This window comes from Nicotiana sylvestris, chromosome 7 (assembly GCF_000393655.2).
Source record: "Nicotiana sylvestris chromosome 7, ASM39365v2, whole genome shotgun sequence".
Taxonomy (NCBI): domain Eukaryota; kingdom Viridiplantae; phylum Streptophyta; class Magnoliopsida; order Solanales; family Solanaceae; genus Nicotiana; species Nicotiana sylvestris.
Window position 1 is genome coordinate 88338594 of NC_091063.1, and position 11400 is coordinate 88349993.

At 35.1% G+C, this 11400-nt stretch overlaps 1 protein-coding gene across 3 annotated transcripts; it reads left to right on the top strand.

The window, feature by feature from the left end:
- The first annotated feature begins 3410 nt into the window (after positions 1–3410).
- Positions 3411–10906, top strand: LOC104240554 (phosphatidylinositol/phosphatidylcholine transfer protein SFH13). 3 transcript variants are annotated; one of them, XM_009795418.2, is made up of 15 exons: positions 3411–3700; positions 4395–4512; positions 4628–4925; positions 5199–5298; positions 5383–5649; positions 6167–6244; positions 6351–6455; positions 6563–6612; positions 6710–6809; positions 6937–7035; positions 7111–7224; positions 7376–7532; positions 9123–9511; positions 9584–9658; positions 10640–10906. In XM_009795418.2, exons 2-15 carry the CDS (start codon positions 4506–4508, stop codon positions 10658–10660), a joined length of 1860 nt encoding a protein of 619 aa, XP_009793720.1. In that variant the 5' UTR covers positions 3411–3700; positions 4395–4505; the 3' UTR covers positions 10661–10906. The 3 variants fall into 3 exon arrangements, with proteins under 3 accessions (XP_009793720.1, XP_070006731.1, XP_009793719.1); XM_070150630.1 differs by having other exon boundaries at positions 3413–3700; positions 4398–4512; XM_009795417.2 differs by lacking the exons at positions 3411–3700; positions 4395–4512 and having other exon boundaries at positions 4612–4925.
- The last annotated feature ends 494 nt before the right edge of the window (positions 10907–11400 follow it).

The following is an 11400-nucleotide window of genomic DNA, read 5'->3' on the forward strand; positions in this document are numbered from 1 at the left end:
CTTTCCCCTTGGGCAAAGATGACGTGCATTTTGTTGGTTAAACTATTTATTACTGGTTTGGCGTGATTTACCTTCGATTTTGCTACAGTTAAAAGTGTGCCACTCAAAAAAGAAAAAAAAGAAAGAAAAAAAAAGCAAACTGGATAATATAGTGACAACATGTTTCTTTTCTTTTCTTTTTCTTTATATGCGTCTTTCACTTCGAGAAATCAATATTTATTTTTCACTTGTTTTATATGTGACTAAAACTTGTATTAATCAGTTGGAAGCAGGTGACTATCAGGTGTACCCAATCCCCCCCCCCCCAAATATATATATATATATATATATATATCATCTTGCTCTATGTCTAGGGATTATTATCAGTAACAATATCAACACTCATGTTAAAGGATGCTTTGGGTTGCTTTCTACAGGGAGCAACTAGTGAAAGAACATTCTTTTGCACCTTAATACATACTCCTACTACACCACTAGTTCCCAAAAAGTCAATGACTCCATATGTTATCAGGTTTAGGATTCTAATTCCGAAATAAATTTGAGATTAAATTTATTCAGTATTTGGTTATCGCATTAAATGTGAGATAATAATCAAAGATTAATCATACATTTTTTTTCCACTAGCCCTTTTTCTAGATGCATAAATGACCCCAAAAGTCTTAGGCCCCGTTTGACCATGTGTTTTGCCAAAATAAATTTGGGAGTTATTTTCAAAACTCATGTCTGGCCATAAATTTTGCCCATATTTTGGCAAAATCCCAAATTCCAAAATCACCCCAATTGCTGATTTTGGGCCAAAATCCCAAAACTTGGGAATTATATACATGTTTTTCCAAAATAAAGTTGGGAAATATATTTTGAAAACGTATGTCCAAACACATTTTTATCTTCAAACCAAACTTCACCCAAATCAAATTTGGAATCTATGGTCAAACGCTAGCTTAGATAATTAATTTCCTCTTGGAAATTTGGAGGTTATATGCCATTTTTTTTGGAGGTTACAATAAAAGCTAGTACTATTGTCTATTATGAGATGTGCCAACCAACCAACTAATATAATATTACCAAGGAAGACGTCTTCAGCTAGGAAAAAAACACTAGGTTTTAGCCCACCAACATCATTAATTCACTGTGTTTCTCTATCTGCTGCTTATTATTTTGTTGAGTACTAGTACTTACTATATATAGGAGTTGACAAAACAACCACGTTTACATAGTACATAATACTATACTGGATTTTTGTCCACTTCATTCAAGTAAAATCACACGGGACATTTTAAATTATCTCCTATTTGTATCGACTCTTAACAATGTCCCATCTTAATGTATAACAAAGAATAATTTTAGATTGCACTTTAAAATTAAAAAATTGAATTTAGACATTTTTTCTGAATATTTTGATACGTGAAAACCATTCAGTCTATCTTGAGACATCATAAAGATTAGAATAAATATGAGACAATTTGCTAAAGATATGAATATGAATGATCTAAGAATTTAATGGAAGATAAAATTGAGATATTTTCCTTTATTCAAATAAAAATATATAAAGTTTTAGGTATAAGTATACCTTTGACTTATCATTTTCTCTCTCACTTTTCTTAAATATACTTTTATCTCTATTTCATTCCACATATAATGCGAATTTTTACTGGATCTACGTTATTAAATTTTACCCAAAAAAGATAAAGAAAGTCAAAGGTCAATGACTTTATTAAGAAACACAACAAATTTGTTGCCATATTCCTCGTAGGTTTCCAATAATAAGACGTTAAGCTAGCCTGAGATAAATCATTTTCGAGGCCCGGGTGTTTATTACTAATCTTTTGTGAGAAGATATTTAAATAAGTAATTGTCAATCTTACTAGAAGAATGTGAAGGTAGATAATTTTACATAAGTAATCTCTCCGGTCACTTTTACTTGGTATTGATATGTATACTAGAAATAGATATTCACTTTTACTTGACACTTTACGCATATCAAGAGAAGACAATAGATTTTTTCCTGTTTTACCCACAGTATTTATTACTCTTTTCAAATCATTTTCTAAAATCCAACAAAATATGCATCAGTTAATATGAGTATCATGATAAATTATGCACTTCATTTATTATTTCTTAAGGGGTGTGAAAAGTCAAAACGTGCCAAGTAAAAGTGATCGAATGGAGTATAACTTAGTTCTAATAATTTACTTTACACACTTTACACTTAGCTTACTCATCCATCGTTAATGTACAAAATTAGCTAAATTGACTTAAAAGAAATTCTTTATACAACCAAGCCTCTCTGTAACAACCTTGCTTGTTCCGAATATTTTTGCATGTTATAGCGAAATGCTATTATATAGAACATATATTATAACATAACATGAAAATTGGTTTCGAAAAAGCTTGACTTTTATAATGAAATATTGTTATACATGAATACTTTTATACAGAGGTCTAACTGTATATGGATACGTGTATACGGAGTAATTTGGATATAAACTCACCGCTCAAAGAATGTGAATATATTTAAGAGACTCCTGCATTAATGAACTTCCCCATTATACACGAATCCTAAATAACAGTTTCTTACTTTCGTTTCTCAACAGTCAAAGCTCTCGGATAACGTAATCTAGACTTCTCCGATAATTTATTACTCCAATAATAAGGAAAACATCTAAGTATTTAATATTATTAGCGCTTAAATAGAAATCGGTAATAAAAGAAAAATAAAGTATTTAATATTCTTTTCCTCAATAGAAGTAGTTTAGGGTAAAGACTAAAGAGAGTAAAAAAGTAAAGCGAGTCAAACGAGGAGATTCAGAAAATAGCGGCAGCAGTAGTTCAACAGAAAAGAACTGCTCCCCCCTCACTTTACGTACTATTCTTTGCTTTATCTTTTACCTTTGACAAATAATTTTTTTTATAAAAAATTTCGAATCTATTTATCTAAGTAAATATTAACACCAATATATTTAATTAACTTTACCTTAGTAGTAGTAGTACAAATTAAAGTAAAATATTCTAGCTTTTTTTCCAATCACATAAAATCTAGTATGGTAGTTTTGTCCCACTTATACTGTATTTAGATATTTATTTTTGGTAAATGTATTTAGATATTTACCATTCAAAGATGTTAGACAATATTTTACTTGATTCCTATTTGTCAAAGAATTTTTTTTTATTTACCAACATGTAAATTCTATTTAATATTTAATCTTTTTTGATTGTGTAGAGAAAGTACAAGATGAAAAGTTGTAAAATTTTAAATAAAAGTCTTGGCACGCTGTTACTTTTTCCCCCTTTTTCTATCAAAAACAAAAGATTGTGTAAGTGCTTAATTTTGATTTTTATGTTTACAAAACGACACGTAAAGATTAAAGAAAAGAAGAATATAAAAAGTGGCGCTGGAAGCTTTCAGAAAATTGGTTGAGTGAGAGAGAGAAAAAGAGAAGAGAGAGAAAAAGCCATGTGTATATCTAAGTATATTTACACAGTAGTATGATATATATGCATTTACATAGATTGTAGTGAAATCTTTCTTTTTCATTCCTCCATTTTTATTAATTCACAGCTGAGCCCAGATTTTTCTTGAAATTTATGATGTTTTGCAATTAAAACTTTGTTGAGGTTTCCTTTAATTCCTTGGATTCCAGAAAATCAATGCAAAAGCTCAGTTACTTGCTGATTTTGCTTCCCTTATATTAGGGTTCAGGTATTCTTCTTTTGTGGGTTTTTGTTGATATGACTTATTATGCGTTTGTATGTTTCAAATGATTCTTGTAATTATTTGGTCTTAATCTTGATGTGGGTTGTGAGATCTGAGCTGAATTTACTAGCTTTTAACATTTGGTTAAGTTTCGATGTGATCATCAATTTTCTGTGCTGTATGTAAGTAAGCTTGAGGATTTATAATCTCAATTTACTTCTCTTTTCCCAATTTTTGTACCTAAAATGATTTTTGATAGATGAAAACTTAGCATTTCAGTGAATGTACTGATCAGTCTGAGAAATGTCCATGTAACTCAATACAGGTTGAGTTTTGTGATGCAGCAAACCTGGGCTAGTTAGCAATTGAGGCTTAGTTGATTGATTGATTGACAATGTGGGCGTGGGAGGTGTAGTAGTGTTTGAATAATGCGCGTGTCGTTCATTATGGAATTTCAGATCTGTGAAGTCAATTTAATTTATAGGGAGAGAATTAAAAGGAAATGAATTTTCATTTTCTCATTTTAGCGGTGCTTGTGATGTTCTTGTCACCAATTAATATTCTTCTTATCTTCCAGACATTAGTTAATGTGTCGTTTTTCATTTCTTGTTGCTCTGTGTTAAGTTGAGATTTTGATTGCTTATTGAAGAAAGAGAAACTGAGATTTTGTATTGATTCACTCTTCTTGTTCCATATGAAGTAGTGCAACTTGAGCTCGGATGGGTTTTGCTGCAGAACAGCTTAGATTGCCTTGAACATTAAGGGCCAAGCTTCTTTCATCAGTTTTACGTCGTCCTTGTCGCACGGAAGGATGTCAGGTTTGTGCTTTCCATTTGATAAGTAATTGTCTGCAAGAATTGCTGTGGATGATCTAGTTCGTACGCTTTCTTTATACTCACGTATGAAAGTTCTGGATGATGTCTTGTATTCTAGAATGGTTGGATGCTTATGATGACATAAGAGAAAGAAGATCAGACTTTGAGGTTTCAGAGGATGAAAGACGGCGTTCCAGAATTGGTGCTTTCAAGAAAAAGGCATTAAATGCTTCAAACAAGTTCACTCACTCTCTGAAGAAAAGAGGAAAAAGGAAAGTTGACTACAGGTTCCCTTCAGTTTCGATAGCAGATGTACGTGACGCAAAAGAGGAGAATGCTGTCTGTGAATTGCGTCAAAGGCTCCTTGAACGGAATTTGTTGCCACCCAGACATGATGACTACCATATGATGTTGAGGTGCGTTTCTGTTTCTGCTGAAAAATTGTTCGACTAAATTTTCATGTGTATGAACACCTATCTAACAATGGCAGTTTTCGTTCGAAATGCGGACAAAGAAGCAGTATTATCGGGTGAAGCTGGATCTTATACATCTTTTAAGTACCCATGCTAATTTTCTTCTGAGACTTTGCTTACAGTTGCCTAGCTGTTTGTTTCTGCACCTGCATATTGTGTCCTTATATCTTGCAGCCAGATGTTTAACCTAATTTTGTTAACACTAATTCTGTGTAGATTTTTGAAGGCAAGAGATCTTAATGTTGAGAAGACTATTCCGATGTGGGAAGAAATGCTTAACTGGAGGAAAGAGTATGGCGCAGACACAATATTGCAGGTATTTAATACCTTTACCTCAGCGCTAATTTCACTGTTGTTCATACTGATTGATAGATTCTTATTGGAACTTGTGACCGTGCAGGATTTTTACTTTGAAGAGTTGGAAGAAGTATTGCAGTTTTACCCACAAGGATATCATGGAGTTGACAGGGAGGGAAGGCCTGTTTATATCGAAAGGCTAGGACAAGCTCATCCCAACAAACTTATGCGGATCACCACGATTGATCGCTACTTGAAATATCATGTTCAAGAATTTGAAAGGGCACTACATGAGAAGTTCCCTGCATGTTCTATTGCCGCAAAGAAAAGGATCTGCACAACTACTACAATTTTGGATGTGCAAGGCTTAGTACGTTTGTTTTATTGGTGGTTAATTTACCAAACTGATGTTGTTTCTAACTTGTATGATGCCCTATTTTACACAGTGTGAACCATTTTGAACACTTACAGATTTAATCACATTAATTAGACATCCATTTTTTCTGTTACAAGGGCATATTAAACAGGCATGAAAAATTCGAGTGGTAATACAAATAGCTAGCACTCCCATGGGTGGTTTTACAAATTGGGTCTGGATCAGTTACTTTCATCAATTTCCCCAACTTGATCGAAAGCAAAGAGTATCATATTTTTTTTCTCCAAATTGCTTTTAATTATGCCCTCACGCACCAGTAAAGATGTTCAAGTATTTTCCCATCAATACAATTTTGTGTTCACCATTTCCATGTTAACCTAACATGGCCACTTAAGGAAATCTTCTCTCTATCATGCCTCTTAAAATTTTTGTAGTTCATCTTAATGATCACAAATACTAGTATTAGTTATTATTCAATTTCAACCTTTAATATGGTGTGCTGTCAATGCAGGGGATTAAAAACTTCACAAGGACTGCCGCTAGTCTTTTGGCTGCCATGGCAAAAATTGATAATAGCTATTATCCTGAGGTATCAGCTGTTAACTGTGAACACCAGTAAATGAGATTGTCCAAGTATTTTATCCAGACTCTGTTGTCGTGGCCTGCCTTTAATAATATCCAACATCTATGTGTAGACACTGCATCGAATGTTCATTGTCAATGCTGGCCCTGGCTTCAAAAAGATGCTCTGGCCAGCCGCTCAGAAATTTCTGGATGCAAAGACTATTGCCAAGATACAGGTAGTAGAGGAAAGCATTTTTTTTTGGGGTTGGGGGGTGGGTGGGTGGGGGCACTCTCTCTAAATACTATTGACTGAATCTCTATGTTCCAATCTTTACTTTTGCAGGTGCTGGAACCCAAATCATTGGATAAACTACTTGAAGTTATTGACCAAAGGTTCATTATTTCTTTTGTTTTATGTTTTGCCTTTGAAGAGTAAAATTATTCAATCGTTTATCTGATTGTTTCTCTCTCTGTGTGTCTCTCTTAAAAGTCAATTGCCCGACTTCTTAGGTGGCTCTTGTACCTGTTCTTTCGAGGGTGGATGCCTCAGGTCTAACAAGGGTCCATGGAGTGATCCTGAAGTAATGAAGGTGTGCTATGCCAGTTCAGTTATATTCTTCTTTTTATGACATGTTCTTCTTCTCATTATACTTTAACTAGTCCTGGAGGGGAGAATTAATTTGTAATAACCTTTGTTATTTTCTCATCTGCTTCTAGCTTGTATATAACGTAGAAGCAACAACAGTGAAGGAAATCTCTAGAAAAATCGGTGACCAAAGGAAAATTGAATCCTATATTCAGATACGCCCTTTAAAGGTAAATTTTCACTTTGACATGCTTCCTTTTTCTCATTTGTGCCTCTCCCTGTATGACAATTTATTTTGTGGTCAGGGGAGGAGTAGCAACACATCCACAAGTGATTCAGTATCAGATGCTGATGACTCGTGTTCACCAATTAGGGGAAGTAGTAGCTCAATTTTGAGGCTGGCCCCAGTTGATGAAGAAGTGAGTTCTCCAAAACATAATATAGTTTTTGTTTGTTTCATTTAGCTCCAGTAATGCTCCTGTACTAAGACGTAGTTGCAGCATGTGCATGTGCAGTTGCACTTATTTGTATATCACTCCTTTTTCTGACTTGTAATAATTGGTGTCATAGGCTAGGTCATCAGATTCAACAGCTTATTGTAGCTGTGATGATGAATTCAGCCTAGGTGATCGAGGTGTTGCTGATGAGCATGGATTGCTACATTGGCAAGAACAATCTCCTGAGAGAAATCCAATGATTTGTTCCACTGATATACCTAATTCTGAAGGTATTTGTCTTTGTTAATCATCAATGCCATCAAAAGAACCTTTAAACAGTAGTTGCCTTGTATGTTGTACGATGTGACTTGGTATATGAAGACACCACGGAATTGTAAAGTGCTATTGATTGAATTCAGTTCTTGATTCATGATATGATCCTCAGGGTTTATTGTTCACCTTAGGCTATTTGCTTTTCATCATTCAAAATCAGATTTTCCTCAGATCTTACTTCTCCTCTAGTTTTATTGGTAACAGTTGCCATCTTATACTGCCTTTTACTTTTTGTAGGTGACTTTCAGTCATGCTGTGAAATTTATGTCCCCCCCCCCCCCTTTTTTTTTCTTTACTCTTTGGAGGAATCACTAGTTTAAGTCAATTAATCGACTATGGCTCTAATTTCTGAAATAGGGCTAATTCATTTGTATTTCAATTTTTCCAACAGCTAATCCTTTGAGCTAATTTCACTTACAACCCTCAATGTTTCTTAATAACTGTAAATCTTCCCTTATAGAAATCGCGTGAAGTTCCTTTATTGGAAGAATTTGAGCTTACCATGGGTCCTTTGGCATTTTCAATTTCTTTGTAAAAATAAGAAGAATAGAAGTACTTTGTACAACAACAACATACCCAGTGAAATCCCACTAGTAATAGAAGTATTTTGTATGCCTTGACAATTACATAATCTCTTCTTTTCCAACATAGAAGGTGGAATTTCTTGCTAGTTTGTTGTATATGTTTGGGACAGACCTCCAATTTGTGAACCAGACTTATCTTATCTGAATTTTGCTAACCAAGTTACTGAACTTATTCTAGGACACTTTTTAATTTTATTCATGTGAACTTTCCTTTTAAAATTTGATAATCTGCATTTTTTAGATTTTCGAATCAACTGGAAAACTAATGTAATGGCTGTAGGCATATACAAGTTTTTCTGGAGTGTAACTCTTGTAGAAATCATAGCATTAATTAGAGAACAGTATTAGCCTCAGCTCTGTTCCAATAAAAAAAGAAGAAGGAAATTATTGTGAATACTAGCAAGGGAGATAGTGGAATTCCGTAGTGTTGTTGGGTCGTGTTTGAAGTTATGATAAACTTGAGAGGAAGACAGGAAGTTATGCTGCCTCGCCAAGCTTCTCCACTCTCCAAGGAAAAGAAAACCCAAAAGGTAGAGAGGAAAGGACTTTTATGTGAGAATTTCAGAAGCCGGATTTGTCATGCCTTAAAACCTTTTCCTTTTGGATGTGAAAGGACTGTGGGAAATGGGAAACTTCTTGTTTAAGTTTTACAAGCAAAGTTTGCCTTGCTAAAAATCTTTCTTGGCCAGTAGATGTGCTCACCTATTTTCATTTTCAGCCACTTTATATCGACCTGGTAGGTTTACCTTGTTGAAGACTGCACTAAGCCTATATTTTATCCATCTTTTGCTGCTCGTTTTCATCATTTGTGCACATACTCTGCAATGATGTGTTTAGCTACATATGTGTACACTCTATGCATTCAAGTCAACTGAGTTTTGAGTTCTTCCAATCTGCGACTCATGCTAAATTGTTAAATTCGTATATTGTGGGATTCATGTCCAGTATTCATGTGCTTTTTAGGTATCTGGGCAATTCGTTGGTGTGAAAGAATCCAAGAGAAGATTTTGAGCAGTTGTTTCCATTGTTTGGAAAGGAAACTGATTCCTTTCATACTCAAACTCTGTACATTTATTCGTAGTCTGCCCTTTGAGTACTGGAGGAAACAGACAAATGTTTTCCCGACTAATGCATTGGAAGAAAGGCACGGGACCAGTTCGTCTGTTAATGATGAAGCAGTTCAAAAAGTAAGGGAGGCCCATCCATGCATGCAGCGTCTTAATAGATTGGAAAATTTATTGGAAGAAATAAACAAAAAGCCCGCTGAGATCCCAGCAGAGAAGGACCAAATGCTTCTGCAATCAATGGACAGGATCAAGTCTGTCGAGGTTGACCTAGATAAAACAAAAAGGGTAAGGTGCATCAGTGAGATGTGTAGAACTTTGAGCCTGGAGTGTCCTCTTATTATGTTTCACTGTCAACAGGTATTGCATGCTACAGTGTTGAAGCAACTTGAAATTGCAGAGTTATTGGAGAACCTAAAAGAGTCGAGATTTCATGTAAGCATCACTTAACATATTAAGCATCTCGTTTGTCATCATTATTTGGTCAGATAGACAGCCAATCAGTATATATATACTTGCTTAGGTGTTGTATTATCCTGTCATGTGATAATGTTTGCATCTATCTGCTATTTTGTTTTATTTTTCTTCCCATGTTTTGTGAAAGGACCGGGGAGTGGGGGTGGGAGACTCTTACCCTGTGATTCGATTGAAAGCTAAAATGAAGGCAATTCACGCTGTCTGCTTCTTACTATTAAGGTTGTTCATTTTCATGCTTTAATGTCCTTACCGCGAAGGCCTGGGAAGTAGATGGGCAGTTAGACTTCCAAGAGTGTCTTCTGCTGGTGGCATTGCCATCATGGTGGAATGGGACAAGAGGAAAAAGGCGGGTGAGAGGAGGGTGTTAAAGGTCTGATAAAAGGGCATTTTATGGAGTTCATCTGATAATCTCTATTGATCCACTACTGAGATTGAGATAAAAATGATGAGTTTATACAAGCCAAAGAGCATATAATCTTATGTGTGAGATACTCTTGATCTCTTGCTACTTGCTAGATACGAATTATTACTCTTGAATCTTTTATTTTGTACAATTATATATCTTTCTGAAGGGAGACTTATTTTCAATGTCTTAACAAAACGTGTGAACTGTATCAAATATGACTATGGTATCCATATTTCTGCATTAAAAAAGGGGCAGCCCACGTACACACAGGGTCCGGGAAAGGGACGCACCCTAAGGGGTGATGTTGACGTCCTACCCTAATGCTGCTTCCACGGTTTGGACCTGTGATCTATAGGTCACATGGAGGCAACTTTATCGTTGCTCCGAGGCTCCCCTTCCATATTTCTGCATAATTTGCTTATTTTCTGTGCTCTTGTAACTAGTGCTGTCTTGCTTGCTTTCTTTCCGAAAGTATAAGGTTTCAATTAGTTCTTCATGTACCAAGTTTGAGATCTGCCGGTGTTTTGTTGCAGAGGCGGAGGTTTTTGTGTTGAATATTGGAAGGTTGGAGATTCAGAGTATTTAACAATGCGACGAGAGTTTTTAACTGCTAACTACGCTACAAAAGAAGATGTCAGCTTATACGTTCCAGTCGTAGTGACAAAGTTTTCCTTTTTTTTTTCCTTGTACAATGTCCTTTACAGAACTTGCAGTCATGGTACTGCAAGATGTTAAATATACTGTATTGAAACGTCCTAAAGGAAAAGCTCAGAAGAAAGTCTCTTGATGATTTAGCGGCATATGTGTCATCTTAATTGTATTCCTCCTCATTTGGTTTGTTACTTTTACCGTACCAAGGGTCAAATCAACAGACTTGGACTCAGATGCGGTTCTAGGATTTTTTTAACATGGATGCACCACTAAAGAAAGGAGAAAAAAAAGTATTATGTGAGAATTGATCCCGCTCCTCTAGGTAAATAACTCCAGTGGCGGATCCAGGATTTTAAAGTCGTGAGTGCTCACTGATAAAAATTGTGAAAGAAGAGAAAAAAGTAGTTTAGTTATGGGTGCTCTCTCAATATTTATCTAAATATTTTTATAGCTACCTATACAAATTTACTAAATCTTATCAAAGATAATGGGTGCTTGAGCACTCCAAAACATGTAAATCCGCCACTGAATAACTCATCATTTAACCAAGTATATACATAGAATATTGAGTTTGGTGGGGAGATCATGGGTTCACGTGCTCCATATATTAGGCTATAAATCCGCCTCTGCTTGGGTTGGTAAG

Excerpts from the sequence above, each read along its gene's own strand:
- LOC104240554 (XM_009795417.2), top strand. The coding sequence starts at position 4,612 with ATGTCTTGTATTCTAGAATGGTTGGATGCTTATGATGACATAAGAGAA. Across the intron at positions 5,650-6,166 it reads TTTTGGATGTGCAAGGCTTA|GGGATTAAAAACTTCACAAG; the intron begins GTACGTTTGTTT and ends CTGTCAATGCAG. Across the intron at positions 9,659-10,639 it reads TAAAAGAGTCGAGATTTCAT|AGGCGGAGGTTTTTGTGTTG; the intron begins GTAAGCATCACT and ends GTTTTGTTGCAG.